Genomic DNA, 21,481 nt, shown 5'->3' on the forward strand with positions numbered 1-21,481 from the left:
ATAATAAAACCAAAAAAATCCATATAGAGAGAAGTAGAAGAAAGAGACCAAACAGTACCTTCAGTATGGCCAATGTAAATAATTTGTGACTGTTAGACACACTTTCAGACGTTTTTGAATGTGTACAACAGAGAATCCAAAGCATGCACACTGCACAAAATTAGAAATATATGCACAGTAATAACTGCATTTTCAAATACCTTGTGAGCTTCCTTCAGATAAGCAGATTGATACTTCATCATTCCTATCATTATCATCCCCCACTTCAGTAGCAGTTTCCTCTCCTGGATTAAGTGCTGATTTAGAAACAAATTCAGATTGATCAGAGAAATCAGCAGGACCTCCTCTAGGGGGTGGGACCTCAATCCCCATTAAACGATATTTCCGTCTTCGATTCCCAATCCAAGTCTTGTAAGAGAAATAAACATGAATGATATCAGAAACTATAACAAAAGCAACAGGCCCACAACCAAGTGAAATTAGCACATCTATGCTACAGGAACAAAAGTGTAGCAAGCAACTCAAGGGAGGTGATTGTTCCCCTGGTTTTGATCCTCATGAGACTGCTTCCTGGAATACTGTGTCCAGGCTCAGTCCTCCAATACAAGGGAAAAGGGAAGGTGCACAGCAAAAGGAAAAGAAGCAACAGTCACAAGTTGCAGCAAGCGAAGCTCTGACTGGAATTAAGAAAAAAGAAAAAATAATGCTTTACAGAGAGGCACCAGAACAGTTTGTCCACAGAAGTCTTGTCATCTCCAGTCTTAGAGGTACTCAGCATTTTACCAGACAACATCTTGAGAAACCTGACCTAACTCTGAAGTCAATCCTGCTCTAAATAAAGAGTAGGACTAGGTGACCTTGTAAGGTCTACCCCCACCCAAATTATTCAACAAATTTATCATAAGATTTTTGATACAGGTTCTCCCCCTCTGCAACTTCAACATGGGGACTAAAGCATCCAATGACCCAAACAGCCTGCCTGTTCTAGGACTTTTTATAGCATGGGAGAAATTGTCCGAGGTGGTAGCTCTACATCACTACACTTTAATGACAGAACGTAATTTGGCAGAATTAAGCTCAGAGCAACATTATCACAGAATCACAGAATGATATGGGGTTGGAAGTGACCTCTGGAGGTCATCTAGTCCAAACTACCCTTTAGTCCTCTTTGGTTGGAAGACAAGTCTTTAAGAACCATTGCTTGCAGTAAGGTATAACAGCATACTGTAAACCATGGTGAGAGATGAAACAAGTCCAGGACCAAGGAATTTGGAAAACCAATCATGATCAGATGGGTATGGATGCTTTAAGTTCATTTTACATCAATAAAACTGACAAGTCTCGAAAAGAAAAAAAAAAAAACCTTTTAAAATTCTCCAAGTGGATCTATATAACTGTTAATCAACTTGCTTTCTCTGATAAAGAAAAGTCTACACTAAAAATTATTAAAAACAAAATGTAGTTTAATGTGAAATAATAAGAATTGTCTGCAACTCTTCACCTCTTTACTCCTTCCCTTCCTTTGCATTACTCAGGCTTTTGACTTCTCATCCAATTCCGTTTCTACTTAACAGCTCTTGTACCCAGACACTGAATCCCGTGCAAGTAAGTTCTCCACTGGCATCCAAAATGCTTTCTCAGAGCTAGAAATCAGTTCTTCTGCCAACTCCTAAATTCCAGTCTTGTTGACCTGGCTCTCCCCTCGCCTTCCACACCATGTACAACACGGTAGGATTAGCGCTGACAGCACGAGTGGCACCATCCTCGTTTCAGGACCTGACCACACACTGGCCCAGGAAGGATAATGGTGGAGTTTGGCCACATAAGCTGTCACCACACAGAGGGGCCTTGATTACTGTGGTGACGACGTATGCACAGCATGGCCACTACTGCTTCCTGAAGCCTGCTCAGGGCTGGGATTTCTGGATTGCTAAAAGTCAAACACATCTCTAGAAAGCATGGGCAGTTCCTACTTTTGAAAACATGTGATCATGGTGTGGCAAAATGCACATTCCTTCCATAAGGTCCATGTTCCAACAGTGTTTACCACACACATTAAAATATTACAGGATTTTTTTCTTTAAAGATACAATAAACTACATTACTCGGGCTTTATTTCAGAAATATCTGCACTGGTCCTTTTCCCCATCACACTTTCTTTAACTACAGTTCTGACAGACAGCATGAAAAAGTTTAGTAAAAAATTTTTGTTTACAATACCTTGGTTATCAAACAGAAAAATTAAGAAACATTGACAACAGTCCCAACTATTAAAGATAGCTTCATGCTGTGCCAGCTGAGTCCTTTTAACCTGCTAAATGACGACATGCTTAACACTATTTTTGGCAAATCATTTTTGTTGGGTGATATTTTCTTTTCCAGCCTGCTGATTTTCCTCTTTAAAGAATGCAAACCAGAAAGCTACCTAGGTGTTTCTGTACTTTATATACAGTTTGGGGGGAGTGACGGGGGAAGAGAAAAAAAGTGGCCCCTTCCAGACCTATTTATATTTTTTCAAGTGCTGTATTACCATTCTTTACATTTTTCACAATCTTATGATGGTAATAGTGCTAACAGCTACAAAATTTACAAGCATATCTGCTGTTTTTTTCTAAAAAAATTAGCAAAAAATTGAGTCACTTGGGAAAAGCAGATCTTACTTGTCTTTTTACATACCCTTCAAAGCAGAAAATCTTTCATTCAACATACTGAATATGTCACAGAAGATATTTTAATAGTGTCTCAAATTAAAATGGGAAATAAAAGTAATAAACTTCCATATCCCGCATGCTGCATTTAACAGTGAATATTCTGGAGCTGTAAAATGATGAGTGTAAAAGCAGACTAGCATTTCTATGTAGGAAACCATATAATAATTCTAACTATATCCCTAAAATATTGCCTCCTTAAAAACCTCAGACAACATCTGTAAAGTGCATGTGATGAGACTCATTAAGCCTACTTATGGCAGCCAGCAATGAACTCGGCAGCAGCTCCCCAGCTTCCACTGCACAGATGACCAGCAGGAGTTAGGGAAGAGAAGCTGGAGGCCAGGCAGAAGGAGCCAGCATACATCTGCCCTCGGGCAGCTCCTAAGTGGATTGGCAGGGAGCCACTTGAAAAGCATGATTACAGCTCTCCAGATATTGAGGTTAGGGTGTCAACGCACTAGAAAGATTCTATCTTGGAACCTTCAGAAATCCCACTTAAAAAATAAAGACGGAAAAATCTGAGTTGTTTTTCCAACATCTCCCTGGATCGTAAGCCAGATGTAGGTTAGGCTTAGAGCCCCCAACAAGAAGAGCTGTTCATCAGCTGTGAAGAATGAGTGGTCTTTCTGCTGCAACTGCTTGATTTTGTTGTTAAACTCAAGACTGAAGCACTACCTTCCGTAATCCAGCTTTAATCTGATGAGCTGCTGAGAAACAGGAGGAGGTGTCTTTAACCTGTGGGTGGGGGCCTAGGAGTAGCTTTTGACTTTTTTATGAATGAAAACTTTATGTCCTATAAAAAAAATTGTCATGTATTTTCTTATATTTCTCATATATTTCTGAGGAGTTTGAAAGCCATCATCCATCTTTCTCAAATATCTAGTGTCTCACTGCCAAGGCAGCTATTCTGCTTTCAGATGCTATTTTGGTATGGATGAATAAAATTCGTCAAGAAAAATATAAACAAAAATATGTAAGTTATTACAATCCCCCTTCCCCCATCCAACAAGTGCAATCAGCAATAATTATAATGTAAGCAAAAGAAATATTTTAAGTTTAATGAAGTATTGACCAGAGTTCATATATTTAAAGATGACATAACAGGGCTTTTTTTGATGTCTTGGGAACATGTGAAAGACATTTAAGGGTGCAAAAGTGCCTGATGTTAAGGTACAACCAGCAGTCGTTTACAAGTTCACCCTCCTCCTAGAAGTACAAAAACTACAGAATAATATGCCCTGTTCAACCTTAAAAGAGAAAATCCAGTGGAACTATGCATAGTGGCAAACATAATCTTTCCTCCTACTGGAAAGTTGATTTGGTACTTTCTTTGTACTGGAGATCTTCCAAGACCGTACAGGTCATAAGGATCAATCATTTGTACTTCTGGAATGGCAACATCTATCTGAATAAATCATGAACTTCCATTAAAAAAGCTACTAAAAAGGGAAAAATGGGGACATGTATTTAATCGTATTAAAACAAGTGATATGATAGGTATACATAAATATTTTTCAGTTATATATATTTATATGAAATTATATTTTTATAATATAGTTTATATATTTGTTGTATTATTTGATATATATGTATTTCATTGCCTTTTTATATATACTTATTACTATTTTACATATGCTACGTGTCTTTCATTGATATATAAATAGTTTACAGATATATATTTATATGAAATTATGTTTTTATAATAATAGTTTATATATTTGTTGTATTATTTGATGTATATGTATTTCATTGCCTTTTTATATATACTTATTACTATTTTACATATGCTACGTGTCTTTCATTTACATCATAACTAGAGAAAGAGTTGCTAGTTGCACACTGCCTAGAATACAAGGTACAGTGAAACACAAAGGCAGCAAAGTACTGAAAGGGGACAGCTTTTTCCAGAAACATCCCTCAGTCCAACTCCTGTTGGCTGAGCACACCGTGTAGGGCAGAGATGCTGTGGTTCACCCACGCTCTGCAGCCCACTGCATCGTTGCTGTGCCCTGGCTCCTGAGCAGGAGACCATGCTGCACACTGACCTCCAGGCTGCGGGGCTTCCTGCTGAAGAACAGGCAGGCTGGCAGGTAAGGAGAGAGGCACAATATGACGTGCCTATATAGATCCCAAAACAAACTTAGGACAGACCCTCTAGAGCACATGATGGAAAATACCTGTCCTACAGCTGGGACACACATAGTGTGCCTTAGAGAAAGGGCAACAGTAATCACTGAAGAACAACACAGGTCTTGTAGCATTAATTCAGCCCTCACAAACAAACAAAAAAATTCCGCATGGTGCAGGACCAACCTCCACCCAATTCTTGCTACAGGTCTTAGGTCTGCCAATAGAGGAACCAGAGGCAGAGGTAAGACAGATACTGGTAACACCACCAGTTACTATGAATAAAAGAAATCTTTTTGTTCATTCACACGTGCGTGTTCTAAAATAGGTTATGCCAGGGAGCCTTAGGGAGTTGATCAGAGCCTAGTACATCTGCCCTGAAGACAAAAGCATTTCCAGCAGATGCTATTGAAAGACATCTACAGAACTTCATACTGTCACCCTACACGTGCCAAGAAGGATGTTCTTAAGGGAACGAAGCAAGGGAGACAAAGCACGAGGTGCCAGGCTTACTGTCCTGTGAATAAGGGATTTCACATGTAGGACTCCATTTCGAGACGCTGTCAGTGGGAACAGCTTCACCTTTCAGAAAGCAAACTGAAGAGCTGCAAAATACAGGGCAGCTTTATTCTCTACAGAGAAAAATAATTCTTTTCAGCCTCCAAAAGCACAATTTATTTTTTATAATTCACATGTGCTCAGGAAAACAAGCAAATAACCAAATTAGTGTTCTATACTGAAAAGTAGCTTTGGTACCATTTTGATATACCAACCCAAGAGAGATCTTCATGAAAGAAGAGTTTTAAATAAGGGCTCCTAGTTCCACTGTTGCAGCAATATTAGAATTGTAAGGAAGAGGTGGAAAAAAAGGACGAAGGCTGAAAGGACTAGTTACAATTGTCATGCCTGTTATGAGGGGAAGAAAGACTCTAATCATGTTTTTGTACTGACTGCAAAGACAGTCTATTTTTTGAAGAATGGAAAGCGTCTGAGTGAATGAGACACCCACAGTTTCAGAGTGATGAGGTAGGTCTGGTAATTGGGAAGACAGTGGCAACAACTAATGCTGTGCCAAACTTCCCAGACTCTGGAATAGATGATGGGGAGTGGTTCTCAGGAATCAGGTTATCCACACCAAACCTGCACTTTCTAAAGCAATCCTTCCTCAGCGACACCTGTAGGGGCTATCAAATTGAAGTGACCCAGAATTCTTCACAGTACCCTTCATCCTCTGTGACCTCTCAACTTGGCTTCAGGACAGTCTCGTAAAATATTTTTTTCCTATTTTTGAGCATTTTCTTTCATATGTTTACAATTATTTTTTTCCTATAAGCATTAATGAGAAACATTTTCTCCTATATCTTTAGAAAGGCTTTTTTGTTTCTTAATAGCAATATAAATAGTGCTTTTCAGTCTTCTAGGATATCCCTAAAAAATGTAACACTTTTATTTAAAATCTTACTCAAGTCTAAAGAGAATGTCAAACGGCTCATAGTGCTACTCCTGCTGCTGATCAATAAGACTCTTACCTGAGGGCATTTTTTCTATATATAGATTGTAGAAAGAACAAGTGAGCACTTCCCAACATGGTCATTCATTATGTAATACGTGAAATCTATTTCAAGCTTCCTCATGAAATTTTTAAAGGCTTTCATCTGTCCTATTTTTGCTTCTGCGACAAGTCAGGGGAAGACTCTAGATTTCTTACCCGCACTATTTCACAGTCAACATTTAATTCTGCAGCCACAGCTTCAATTTTCTCTCTGCAGACTGAGCCCAGGCTGGTCATACCATTGTCCCAGTATTTCTTTAGGGTAGCTAAATCTCGGTCACTAAATTGTGTGCGGTCCTGTAACTGTAAGATAAAAAAAATACTGTTAGATGAAAAAAAATTCTGCTTATGCTGTTCATTTAATTTCCAGAGGTCTTGCATACAGTAAGACACACATGTTATACTGTCTCCATGGCTTCTCTTCTCTTTTAACTCTCCCTTAAGATTTTTTTTTTTTTTTAATCCAGGACAGTACAGAGTTCCCTGGGATTTTCTTTAAAGGCAATGGCAGCGCTAAAGCAAGTTTAAAAGCACTTCAGCTTTGTTTCAGCTCCACCTGATTTTTTTAATTTGTTTTATCTCATTCTGTAAGGCCTTACTGAAAATAACTGTTTTCCTCTTGTGCTGTTTACTCTCTCCACCCAATTTATGCAAATTATTCCTTAAGGCTTTTCAAGTTTCTCACCCTCCCCCACCCAAAGTTCTTTTATCTTACTGCAAACTACAATACATGCATAATTCAAAGGATTCCGAGTTCCTAAAGGGAATACTTTAATGTTTATTTGGTAAGCTTCAGAGTTTAAATTGGTTCCACTGTTTATTTGTGAGTTCCCTAACTCTTTGTGTATATTTATCAAAATATGTGATAGTGGATTACTGATACAAGGAGTATCACTGGGAAACAAATCCCAGACATCCTACCACTTCTTGAACTGTTGTGGGCACACAGTATCATTCACTAGTCAAACTTAAAAGCTTTATCAAAAGTTTCTAGCCCATAATTTTAACTAAAATCTACAGTTTCTTTATACCAACCCATGCTGGCCATTTCTCCTGCCATTAGGAGTACATAAACGCAACAATAAAATCTGCACTAGTAAATTGTAGCCCCATGTGCCAAATTTGTCATTATTTCAACAGCTGAATTTTTAAGACAGAATCATGATTTCAATATCTGAAATCTGGTTTGCTTGTTTAAAAACTGCTAAAAGTCAGAATTAAATAAATTTAAAATGGGGTAGAAAAATTTCACAGAACTAGAATAATTTGACAATTGTACAGTTATCAACTTTAATTTTTGCTAAACTTCAGAATATGGTAATCCTTGTGGTTTTCTTCTTTTAAAAGCTACTATTTCTCAAAATGTTAGAAGCACTTGAGTCTCCTTAATACATAAATATAAAATAGCAGTATCAAAACCTTGTCTCCTTAAAATAATCCCAGGTGGCCCAGTAAAAAAACCCCACAGTAGTTATAGCCAAATGTGGTCCATTACTAATCGCTACCAGACACTCAGGTACTTTCTTGGCTATTGTTTCATACATTCAAGTACAGAATTAGAGAAGCTGTTTTCATCCTGCCCATCAATTAGCAAGGATTGCAGGACCCCAGGAGCCCCTCTGCAGCTGGAGGCAGGTGGTGGGCTCACCACACTCCTCAGCTCCTGCAGCCCAGGAGACACACTCCCAGACCGCACGCTGCAGTCTATTTTAATCTAAAAGGAATCCAGTTGGCACATTTTGAGGCTGCTCTAGGATAAGCAGCAAAGTGCAGTAAGTGGCCTTCACCTCCCGAGCACCCTGCTGACCAAAGCTAAATCCCTGCTGCCCATTCACCCGTAGCAGATGCAGGCTTTCCTGCACGCCTGACCTCAGCTCCTCCTACCTACAAGCCATTTTCAAAGAACAAAAGTGTAGTTATCTCCCGAATCACTGCAGCCCTGTCTCCTTTTATAGCTGTTGGAAAAATGGACTGTAACTTCTGAAAGTGATGGGAAGAGCTCTTTCTAGTTCTGCAGTCGGGGAGGCAGCCAAGCACTGAAGAGAGGGAAGGCAGAAAGAGTGTGGCAGCAACACTCAGACTACAGGGAGAAACAAGCCACTCTGGCCTATCCTGCTTTCCTGAACGCACGGGTAGCCCAGGGCAACTTCTCCTACTAAAATATACTGAATGTTTTTAAACACAAATAACTAAGTAATTCACTGTTGGTTCTGGAGAGTTCACGCTGACAACACTGCTGCGACAATCCACCACTCGCACAGCTTACTGCCATCTGCACGTACCAGGAAAATAAAATAGAAAGTTTCTTCATATATAATATGCATAGCTTAAAGATACCCCCTGGAACATGCTGTGGAAATTCCCTCTCTCCAGCAGAGGGGTGAAGTGAGGGAAGCAAAAGGCAATCTGCCTAATATTACTTCATCTGTAAGGGAGCAGCCCCTGTAAGTGTTCCCTTCTCTCACCTATAGTTTGTTGCAATGGCCAAATGAGAACAAAAACCAAAGAAAGCACAGCTGATGTTGGAGTAAGTTCAGATATTTTTTGCTTGCAACATGATTTTCCAGTTATCAAAGAAAATGCTCCTTCTGCTGAAAGAATACAGGGCAAGAAAAATGGATCCCACATTAGACAAAAGACACACAATAACTGACTATAGAGTTACCAAAGGGATGGTACTGCAGGAAGGGTGCAGAGGCTGCTCAGCTTTTACTTACTGAATACGAAGATTTTTAAGTAGAGAAAGCAGTGTTCAACAAAACCATCTGGCTGTCAAAAATTTTACTTAACAAAGCAGTGTCGTATCTTTTCCATTTTAAGCGGACGTATGTTAATTCCTATGACCTACTACAAACGTTTTAATAAAATTCCTATAGGATAAAACACTATCCAATGGTTTTCACCTCACAGCTGCTATATAATTTTGCTACAAGACCACGGTTGGAGAGTTAGAATCCTGCTAACACCAACTGCAGGTCAGAGAAGGAAATGGACAACAAGTTTTTCCAGGCAACTGCTATGAAAGAAAAGACAAAAACCCCACAATACACACCACATGAAAGAGCCCAGAAAACAGGAACAAAATTGAGGGGAAAACAAGTGCATGTAAATAAGATGCTATGAAAACTCAGGTCCCCTGAGCAGCAAGTAAGGGGGCAGCCTTACTGGGATGCCTGGCTCAACCCACCCTAGTAAAGTCAGCGCGTTCTCATTCCACTTGAACTTCTCTACTTTGGAGTCTGTATCTCATTTATGCCAACATAAATTATTTTTTCCAACAAGATGAGCAGCGAGTAACCTACTAGACACAGCCAAGCAGGCAGGAATTGAGTCTCTGAAAAGCTAGAAGCAGTCTTCAGAAAGACACATTTTGGCACCATAGGTGACGAGTGCAATGCAGCTGGTTGGTCTCTGCAGTGATGAAAGACAGGATCTATCAGGTTACCAGTCTTGAAATTTTACCAGTGTCCCCCAGAGAAGATTCTCAACATTTAAGGGCTGTGATTTACAAGGGAGCTGCTCAGAGGGTAGCAGGTCATCATGTATTAAGTGACCCACAGGAGTGATCTGCCCGTGCACTATAAGTGTGAGCTCCTTCACGCCAGCTCGGAGAGGGCAAGGGGAGCCCGCTCGCCTTCTCCGCTCTCGCTGCACCTTTGCATCGGGATCGGTCCCAGCCCTTACACTGGGTGTAGGCAACACTTCAGCTTGTACAAAGTTTAGATCCAGACTAACTCACCTTTGTGTAACTGATGGTGCCATATGCCTTTTCATTACTTTCTTAGGGAAATCACAAACCACATCCAATCACAGGATCATCCCCTCGACAAAGATTATACATAATTTTGACTCCTGCATTATAAGCGGCTCAAAAATGATATAATGCTTTTACAAAAGTCAATTACCTCTGCGAGAAAATAAGAGGTAGAATTTCTACATCGAATCTACAGCTACACTTCCATCAATTTATTTAATAACTTCCTCGTGCTTAGTATCAGAGAAACTGAGGAATCAAGAGAAAAGCCCCAGAGCCTTACAAATATCATTATATTGCCGGTTATGCACCAGTTAGCACAGGAAAAAAGTATCAAAAGATAATACTGAAAAGCGTCATATTTAGCACAATACTTTCCGTAGCTGAAGACAAGCCAGTAATTCAGTTCATATTTTTACTTCATTATGACAACTGTTATGAATACAACTCTCATTTCCTCTCTTCAGATCCCTCGCTTGCTGATTTGAGGCTCGGCTTTATCCTCAGCAGTGTTAACTATTTGCTGAATGCTTTACATTTACCAGTTCTGTTGTCCACAGTCTGAAAAGCAGCGAGAAGCTTCTTCCAGCAGAAAATAGCCTATCAACTCCCAATGAAAAGCAATCCTTGTGAGCAAATTGAATCAGCAGTTCTGCCAAGCGCAGGGTTAAACCCTGCTTATCCCCTGACCTTTCAAGTGTAATAACAACATTCTTATAAGAGATGACCCAGTTTATTATAGACATTCCTGGCACTCTGCCGAGCCCCTCATACTACCCACTGTGCATGCAATATTTGTGGTGCAAATCTAGTGTCTATAATTGGTATGAATAATTGCATTGCAGTGGAGTGTCCTTATCCTGCCTTTTATTAGAGCCTGCTTTTTTAGATCAGTTTTTATGCATCAGTTGAAAATGTTTCAGGCCACATGCACAAGAGCTATAAACAATCTTCAGATTATTAATAAAAGACATTTAAAAATGAAAGAACTGGAGCTTTAATATAAATATAATAACTATTGCATTTATGCAGCACCTGAGCACTGTATGTTAACAAAAGTTACACAGTTATGTTTATTTAAATTGCCATGAAATCATATTAAATCAACAGTCCAGTTCTGATACTCTGTGATGAAACACTCTAAGGTAATGGTTATTTATAGCAAACAAACCTCTCACAACAAATTTTAGTCACTACTGCTCAGAAACTCTGTAATGGAGAAACAGCAAGAAATCTCACAGAGTGATACTTATTTTGTATGTTTTAAAGGTTCTTTAAAGTTTAGTAAAAAGTAGAATAGGACAAACAGTGATACTTAGCTCCAATACTCTCTAGCAACCCCAGTATCTTATAAATTGGAGGCATTTCTTACTTTAAGTTAGGCTCAAAAGGAGATTGGATGTTTTTATTTAGCGTATCTAAGGCTAGTTTCATTAGACACCCACTCTTATACTGGAACAAATGAGTGCCTATTTGCTTCGCCACACTTTTCATATTTTTAAAGCTCTCCACCACAGTCCTCCACTCCCTCCCAGAGATATAGCCCATTTGTTCATTCACTATATGGCTGTTCTGTGCCTTAGATCACTGTCATGGCTTCTCTGTTTTATTTTATGAGGAATGGGAACATCAGGAATGCACACAGCATTCAAGGTATGAACAAATCCTAGATTATTTTATATAAGCCTAGCGTTATTTTGTTTTGTTCCCCATTTCTAATGATGCCAGTATTCAGCTCTGAACTTTCCATTACTTAGTGTCTAATTGATTTTAAGGATTATCAATTCATACCTCATGATACATACATCATAATAGTTATTTCTGAATCAACCATTCTCATATGTTCCCCTTTCCTCTCTGCACCATTTAATATTCTTACTCCTCAATTTATTATTTCTTTATTTCATTTTCCATACACAAATTCTGAAGGTCTGTATTTTCCCTTAACACTACCAGCACATTTAACCTTATTAAAGCTATGCCAGATAAAACCTCAAACTGAGGTAATGTGTAAAGTCCAGGTTTCACAACTGTTACAAAGCTGTGCCCCACTTCAGTGACACCCCATCTCCTGCTACAGAACCAACCCTGCTGCTTTGGCTTAGACCCTGGTGCTCATACACAGCGTATGCTGCTCATGCAGGAATAGTGCAATCAGAAGCATCTTTGAAAGAACCATACTTTCTGCAGACGGGCACACTGCATGCATTTCCACCCAGTAGAGCCCTACAGGCTCCCAGGTCATGCATGATTCTCCCCAGGAAAAAAAAAAAAAAACAACAGAAAAGCAGCTGGTGGCCATAACAACAAGAGCAATTCAGAGAGCTGATTTCTAGACACTGCCTTTCCCCAAATCTTGAGAGTTCCCTTTTCATCACATGAGCAGGTAAGCACCCCTCACGAGATACCTTCAATCTTCTTAGGACAAAGAAATGTACCTGAGGGCCTGTAGCAAAACAAACAGCTAGGAGTGAGTTGCTACTACCAGCTTCATTCATAGGGCACAAGATAAAGCAGCAAGCTGCCACAGCCTTCAGGCAAAAAAGGTGTCCAGAAATAGACTGCAAGCCTAATGGCATCTGAAGGCACCCTTAAACTATGACTGCTAACATATTATTAGTGCAAAAATGGTTAGATTTCTGGAAGAGAGACTTTTTTCATCTTTTCCTGCTGGTTGGGTAAGCTTGAAGTTTGCTCTCATAGAAGGACTGATAAATATTTCATAGTACCACAGCTTGAAAGGACCTGTAACTGCTTCAACACTGAGACAAAATTACATCTATTCTGTTACTATGTTTCTAAACTGAACACAGCTAAGGAGGAAAAAAAAAAAGGCAAAAAAGAAAAACAGAGCTATCAGTGCAACAGACTAATTACACTCCAAACTCATCATCTCACTCCGTAATTTCCAAAATCAACTCCCAATCCACACCAACTGACAACTTGCCCTTCTTCATTAGATTTTTGAACTAGTTTGTTAAATAATGAACATTCAGCCTCAAAGTATGGATTTTTGAACTAGTTAAATAATGAACATTCAGCCTCAAAGTAAACTGAGTTTTAGACAGTAATACCACGATTCTTACTTAATCTATTAATGTTTTCCTCATACTTGACTAGAAATTCTTTTTCCAATTCCTGGCCAGATATGACATTCCTTCCAGCCTGCAGGATCACAGCATACAATAAGCCTAGGTGATGTGTGGAACTCAGGTGCAGCATGCATCCAAAGATATATTTGGTCTGAAACTATGGTTAAGACTTGCCTTCCCTTTGCATGAACTGAAGGATTGCTGTTGGGAGTAGCAAAGAGCTGCTGTTCCATGTTATGCGTGTTATTATCATCCAGTGTAAACATTAACAAAGTTAAGTACCTCGGGATACGTGGTGAAATATTTCACAGGAGGAAAACCTTTAACTAGTTATCCAAATGACATGGAAGAAAAGGTATCAACAAGGAGAGCATTCACAATTCGGTGCTGTGGAGGTCTTCAGGTCGGCTTGTAAGTCTCTCTTGCTGAAGGCTCTGACTATCTTACTCAGACATGCTCTCACCAACTTGACTAAAATAGTTTTCTTCCTTCTGCCCTTCTAGGAGAGGAGAGGAGAGGAATGCAAACAGACGAAGGGAACTTCACAAGCTAATATTGGTACAGTTTTAAAACAAAAGATAGTTTTAATCCCTATGGGTGCCCATTTTACTTTAAAAGTGGCTCTAAAACATTTTCTCCAGTGTAGGTAGACTTCCTGTCCTAGTAGGTAGTTTTTGTAAGATTTTTAGATACAGTCTAAAAAGGTCTAAAACAAGGTATTTTCTTTAGTAGTCATACTGATGTCTCTCAGTAGTCATACTGACTAGGTGAGGGAGACTAGCCCTCACCTAGTCTCCTCCACACAATCTTGCCATCTTCCCTACGCCCATATACTTGCCAGTACAACTGGTGGCTGGTCTCACACCAAACTGGAGTTAGATCAGCTCCTTTACCTGATTCAAAGTGTTTCTACTGTACTCTTTCTGTGACAGGCAGGACTCCAAAGGGAACACTTCAATGCCGCTATCTCCAGAATTTTAGTGAAATAGGCAATGCTGAAACAACAATTTAAAAATCAAAATCTAACACAGGAATCCTCCACTTCTTCCAGGTATTTGTTCCCAAAATATACATGCCAGACTGAGAGGCCAGAGACCCCAAGCTGAAGCTCTAGGCAGATTGAGCTAAACCCACCTACAGCAGAGGTTCCACCGAAGTGCAGAAGTACACTACTCGGGAAGGCATCATGCAGTGTTGCTCCATGAAGGGGGAAAATACAAGACTAGCTTCCCTGTGAATTTTTCCACTGAGGGCAGTGTCCCTTGAAACCTCACATGAACTAGCCCAGACACATGAACACAACTTAAAAATCAAATCCCATCCAAAATAAACAAGCTACATACCATGTGATTTACTATGCCTGCTTCTGAACAGTCATGGGCAGATAGAAATCTAAAACCTTAATCTGTTATCTTAATGACTTTATGTTTCAGACTTGATATCAAGACCACTAGAACTACTTCTATGTAGAAATTTTTTTTTTAAAAAAAAAAAAAGCAGGACACCAAAACCCCTGATCTCCCCCAAAAATAAAACTTCACAACTCAGCCAGGCACAGCTTACCTAGAATCAACACCAAATGTGCCAAATGTTTTTCATAGCTAGCTTACCAGGGATCTACCACAAATACTAATCATTCTGCTAAGACATCAGATGACACATGACTTAAGCACAGTTAGTACACTCAAGACTTATCTGTGAGGACACAAGTGAAGATATTTTCCCCCTTTTCATTCTCTTTAATCCTTGTTATCCTTCCACCACCCCATAAAAAACCCCAAAATCAATGCATTTGTAAAGGCCATTGCACATGCACCATGACAGAATACAGAACTCTCTGATTTCCAAAGACATTCTCATGAATAACTGAGAACTGATATTTCTAGACTAATATTCATTAAGAGTCAGGATTACGTCATCTTAACAGCATAGCTGAGCAGACTAGAAAGAGTTTCTGCAGAACTGCACAGTTTTTATTTCTTGATGCAGTTGAAGGACAGGGCAAGGGGAACAAAACATCAAGGCAAAAGATTAAAAATTCAGAGCATCTAAAAGACAATTTTCTCCATTTTAAACAAAATACAGATTAGCCTTTTTACTGTTTGAATGGCAGTAATTGCTATAATCGCAGTTTTACAACTCTATCCATTCTAGTTCTGTTCCCTCACACTCTTTCTTCAAAAGAATTTCACATTTGAAACTGAAGTTTCCTAGGAAGTACGAGTTTTTTCTCTCTTTTTGTTGTCTTACACCTGTGCATATACAGCTGTTTTAGAATGCCAGCTCCTGAACTTTTCTCCCTAAGAAGGCTTAAATTTAAATTCGAGAAAGTGCATCCACAAGTCCAGAAGCAGGTGCTTCAAATCAGACTGTATTAACCAATGGGTTTTATGCAGTTTATTGATTAAAAAAGATACAGGAGTACAGGTCTAAGGAAAAAGAATTCCCTAATAACCATCCTAATAAACTAGCATTTCCACATCCTTGAAGGTTTTAAACTCATTGTGTCAAATATTGAGCGTGGCCACCACGACTCAAGAGCCTACCCGGTGCTGAAAGCAGGCGACAGCATCGTGCCCCACTCTCTTGATTGCTCCCAGCCACATGCTCCTGCTGCCCACTTTGAGCTGGCTCTGGCCCTCATCTGATCCCTAAATTCACAACCCACCAGAGACAGCAGAAAGACCAACTCAGCAGAAGAATATGTATCTGACAGGTCAGACGCCTGACCTGGATTACCTTGCAATTAGATCCTAGCGCCAGTGCTCGGGATGGGGTGGCAGAGCACAGCAGGGAGAGGGGGGAGAAAAACCTCCCCCTTTCAACAGCGAGGTGCAAATCAGCTCAAAGTGAAACTGTAGCCCAGGACACTCACCAGCTGCTTGCCGTTTTAAAAGGTCACTAAGTGATAGAGTGAAGGTGACTTCCAGAAAAGGGCTCCATTTAAAAAAGCCTACTCAAGAGAACTAGGATTTCGGGGAAAAATAAGAAAAAAAAAAAAAAAAGAGATGGAACGAGCAACAACAGGACTTTTATAAAAGCACTGGTTCCTCTGGGAGATGCTCTTATAAAGTGCTCTCTGTATAAACAGAAACAAGTGATACTACCACAGCCTGCAGAAACTAGAAGGGGGCTAAAGTTGAGACCTAGCAAAAGTCTGAGAAAAAAAAATACAATGAATGTGATGGTCCTTTGATTCCTGGGACCACAGATAGGAAACATTACCAAACTCACACCTTTTGAAGCTCAAACAGAAGATCTAAAAAACATTAAAAAACCTGAAAAAAGTACTGGGTACTGCAGAGAGGAGAAGGCAAGGAAAGGTTCTTCCAATACCTAGACATCATTGCCAAAACAGCACAGATGACGTTGACAGCTCAATGGCTTGGGGGGTTTGATGGGATAATTTGGTTCTGATAACCATCTCCCCAGGCACTGCCTCTGGTACAGCTGGGCTAATATGTAACAGCCTCTGGAAAGCTGAGTCGTACCATCCCATCCCCAGGTTTAGGGTGCATTTTCAGGGCAAGACAGCAGATACTACATGTTCTCCAGAGATGCAAGCAGACTACTCTTGAATGGAAATGCTGTACAGGAATCAAATTAAAGAGTCAGATGGAGGAATTTTCCTGACAAAAGCTGTTTCATACCTTGTGTTATGTTTTGGAGTCATTTGTGAATTGAGGACACCAACCTGGCTGATTCTGCCTAATGTAAAGTGACATACATGTGGATAAAATTAGATTTGAGAGAGTTACTCCAGATAGCACGGACTAATTCTGTGCATGTGCAGAGCAGCTGAAGAGGGAGTTATCCTCTCAAGCATTCAGTTGTCTCTCAATTAATAGCCATTTCATTTTTGTGATTAAAAAAAATGTATTTTGAGCTCTAAACTCTTAGTCCTTATCAACTTAAATGTTATATTTCAACTAATAGCACAATTCATATACTTGATTTAGGATTATGACCTCAGCCTGCTTTTAAAGATATCCATCAACTTTACGGTAACACAAGCATTGTGTCTGCAGATAATGTTTGTATTAGTCAAAGTATAAAGGGGAAAAAACAAAACCAGAAACCCCCTACCACACAAACAGAACTGACATTTAAAAAAATACATTTAGATAAACTTTTCATTCTTTCACTTGACACATTAGATACTTAGATGGAAATATACTTACTGCTCTTTTTCTGGAACAACCTGTAATCCAAGGCACAGTAAGGTTTCCTGAAATCTGCAGAGGGGAAAGGGGAAACAGAACAACATCTTAGGTTGCCATGATAGCTAATACTGAGCAGCTTTCACAAGACTTCAATACTGTGCATTTAATTCTGCTAAGAATGTCTTTAACAAAGGTTAAGATTTAAAAGCAAAACAGAGTCACGCTCAGCCTTACTGTTGCAAGACTAAAAAAAAAAAAAACACTGTTTCTTTGGGTGAGGGTAAGAGAACACAGTGGCAACTCAAGTGTTTCTGTACTTTTGCTATCTTAAAACCTGGAATTCCAAACACCGGTTTTCATTTTCAATCTGTCACAAAACCAGTAAGATTAAGCAGACTGGAGTTAGACAGTGCCTAACGTCTGACAGAACTGCTGTCACATAATTTTTCAATCACATCAGTTAAACTTTCAGGAAAAAACCAAAACCTATCACGTTAGTAATTGAACTATTCAGTGTCAGATATTAAGGATTTGCATATTAGCAGGAAAACGAGGCAGATCAGGCTGGAGAAGGAAGGGGAGGGTATGAAGGCAAAGGTTAGCTGCCTTGATTCCCATTGCCATGACCATCCAGAGGTCAGACTTTATTATTTAATAATCTTGGACTGTTTTCCCTGGCCATCTGAAATGTGTCATAGCCTGGAATATTTTAGGCTTATTTAGGATTCCACGTTCATCTTCTACTGCAGACAAGCAATTCTTGAGAGACTAAACATAGCTCTTGTGAGATTAATCAATCTGAGGTCATTATATGCACTACATGTGTGAGGAAGAAAAAGCTACACAATTCTGCTGACTATCAAACTACGCTAATAGATTTTGTATTTGGGAAGTGCTTTACTAATGAATCTTGCAACACAAGCATAATGAAATATAGAATACTTAGTACAGTTTGCCTAGTGTACAAGCACATAAGATACTTTTATTCTTCAACGTTTTAACTGGAAGTGCTTGGAGGTTACCTAAGGCCCGACACTTTCTCATGACAGCACAAGGCGGGTCGAGGGCAGCTAGAAACAAACACTCTCCGCTCCTAAGGGTAAGTTTACACCAGCTTCTGTGTCAAAAATACTAATTTCTTAGTTGCACACATACATTTTAGAAATTCTGTATAAACAAGTTACATCTATTACATTTCCATATGCCACACAACAGCATCACACCACAGGATCTGCTATAAATGTGTCCTTGGTATCCACCCAGATGGTTTCTCTTCACAAATTTAAAGTGGGGCTACAGAAAAAAGTGCCTTTCTATGTGAATAAAGCAATCAGTCTGGCAGAGTATTAACAGTTACTTGGAAGACACACACAAGTTCTGACAGGTATGATGACAAATACAACCAAGTTTATCTTAATACAAATTCTTGAAAGGCAACATGCATGGGAGTATCCTAAACTGGGTCTATAAAAAAGGCAAAAGAGCTGGTAGTTTTTTGGAGGGGTGTTATTTTTTGAGTGAGATGGATAGTAATCCTGCATCCACAGGTGTAATTCCAGTCCTAGTCCAACTGGAACAGCTACCATGAGTTGTAGAAGTGACAACTTGCAATGCTTCTCTCAGGAAATTTCCCATACTGTGTCTCAGTATCAGCCCCTCTGGCAGATGCTAGAGACAGTTCAAAGGTACTGTAGAAGTTGTGCATTGCCAATGCTGTACCTTCATTAAAGTGGTTACGCTACATGAGGCCCCTACATCATCTCTTCCCAATTCACTTGTGGATTTGCTGTCCCAGATACAGTGCACTGGAACAAACCAAGAGCCCCAACCCAACACAGGTTCCCGTGTGTCCCAGCTTTACTTGAGGCCACACGGGTGTTGCTGCAGCCTGCTCACAGCTGCTGTCCCCCCACAGCCCCATAGGCTCCCCGCATTCCTGCAGCTGGAATTATTTCACCCCAGAAATAAAGCATAGGCAACTCCTGTGACAAAGGTAACCCCACTTCTGTTACAAGAATGAGTGTCAGGAAAGGCTTTGTCAGGAAAGGCTTTGTTCAAGTCTCTTCAGAGAAGACCATGTTGCTGGCCCTAGCAAAAAGCTGCGCTGCCCAAAGCTAGCAAGAAAGTCCTCCTTTTGTCTGCAAAAATCTCTATGGAAGTAAACCAATCACTTTGACACATTAAAAAAATAAAATTAACAACAAAAAATAACAAGTCCCTTTTCCTTAAATAAGGCAAACTTGCAGCTCATTCATATAAAGCAGGATCCTTAAAGTGAATCTTAAAAATAAGTAAGTATATATTATAGTTGTACCCTATCCTGATGTACCAGCTGCAAGGCTTAGGATTTTCCCTTGAAGAAAACAGGGCTAAATTAGCTAACTGTGCTTCAGTGTGTATAACAAAGTAATTAAAAACACACATACTTTCAACAGTAATTTTGTCCTTTAGGGTTGGGGGGAGGAAACCAAGACTAAATCACAATTCAGCCTGGAGGAGCAGCAAGAATAGCCTCTCTAGGTCAATATGCTTAAAGCCAGACTAAGAGAACTAAGTAGGTTGAACAATTTGTTTACTGAAACTGCTCAGGCATTAAAATTGATCACTTTATTAAATTTACTCTTAAGCTACACTAACATGAATTTGATTAATTGAACCAGTAAGAAAGCTATAACTAATTGCTCATTAGATACCACACCAATGTACAACAGTAATTACTTCATCAGAACACAAATCACACTGTCCTGACTTTGAAGAAGCATCTGCTTGGATGTTTAACTACTCCAATAATCATGTCGCTCAGGTTTAATCTATTTTTAAATTTAGGATCATTTCCCTAGTTTTAAGGATTTCCATTCCTACACTGTGATGGATAAATTGGCTTAACACAGGCAATAAAACTCACAGGACCTGACTACATACAGAAGTGTAATCCTTAATAAGTCTATCTGTTAAAAAAATCTATGTCTATGTCTATGAAATTTTTATGTATACCAATTATTAAGCTGTAAGGGGATTACTAAGCTATAAGGAGAGTGTCTATATGGAAGAGCAGTCATACTACACTTAATTTTAATGGGAGGACTTGGAGTAAGGGGTTAAAGTAGTGCAGAACTGATGATTTCAACAAAATACATTATCAACCTAGCAGGGTACACTATTTGCTGCACATGACTTTGAAGGCAGTAGGTGAAGTTTTCTTGTCAGCTTGATAAATGACTGTTAGAAGTGTCACTGTCATTTAGTAACACCTCTTAAGACACAGGACTTACTTCTGCATTGTTCAGGAACGTGCTAAAAACTAAGCAAGGAAGGCAGTGATCCGGAGAAATCAGCACCATCATTTCTTCAAGGTACTGTGGGATCTGGCCAGGCTGCAGGACACTGTTCCTCTGCAGCTGCCCCAGAGCCATGATACCATATGCCCTGACCCCACAGCTTCTGCCTTCCCTGATAAATTCTCTAGTACTGAAGAGTGTCATCTCAGAGGTTCATAGCATGAATGCTGACAGCAATAAGTGAATTAATAGCAAGCTGTACAGTTTTTCCAAGGTTTAGAACTGTGGAAGGGCAAGGGATACCATGGGAAACAGGAGCTCCCTCAATCCAAGGTGCATTCCCAAATTCACAGAACAGGACTTCTAAGAGACAGGCATGGGAGTCAAAGGGTTACAGACAAGTTGCTAACTTAACAAAAATAATAGGTATGTTGTTATAACAAGAAAAAAAAAAACAACATAAAAACAACCCAAAAATGAAGTTACAGAGATCTCCTTGTTCTGATCAATAACAAGCCACATGATAAAATGTCACCTATCATGAACCATTCCAGCTGTGATTCTGTCCCTACCCACAAAATATCCCAAATCAAACTTATTTCAAATTCCATTAAAAATTCAAAAAAGTATTAAGAACTAAGTCTTACTGTTGCTTTTTCAAGAGTAAAATAAAGTATCAAGAGCACATAGCTGGAAGCATCAACAATATATTTCACTTCATGAAACTTTAGAAAAATTTCCTTAATTCTATTGTATGCTCTATTGCAGCTTTACCAGCCCTTTATTGAAAAGATGTACACATTT

General features: G+C 39.4%; 1 protein-coding gene across 1 annotated transcript in view; it reads right to left on the reverse strand.

Moving 5' to 3' along the window:
• The window catches only part of HDX (highly divergent homeobox), a 47,862-nt gene that overhangs the window by 11,447 nt on the left and 14,934 nt on the right, over window positions 1-21,481 (reverse strand). Inside the window, exons 5-7 of the mRNA XM_014954857.1 lie at window positions 17,418-17,471; window positions 6,547-6,693; window positions 201-408 (exon numbers count right to left, since the gene is read on the reverse strand). Of these exons, the coding sequence (XP_014810343.1) occupies window positions 201-408; window positions 6,547-6,693; window positions 17,418-17,471 (409 nt within the window). The remainder of the gene's footprint in view (window positions 1-200; window positions 409-6,546; window positions 6,694-17,417; window positions 17,472-21,481) is intronic.

This window comes from Calidris pugnax, unplaced genomic scaffold (assembly GCF_001431845.1).
Source record: "Calidris pugnax isolate Ruff unplaced genomic scaffold, ASM143184v1 scaffold38, whole genome shotgun sequence".
In the NCBI taxonomy this organism is placed as follows: Eukaryota; Metazoa; Chordata; class Aves; order Charadriiformes; family Scolopacidae; genus Calidris; species Calidris pugnax.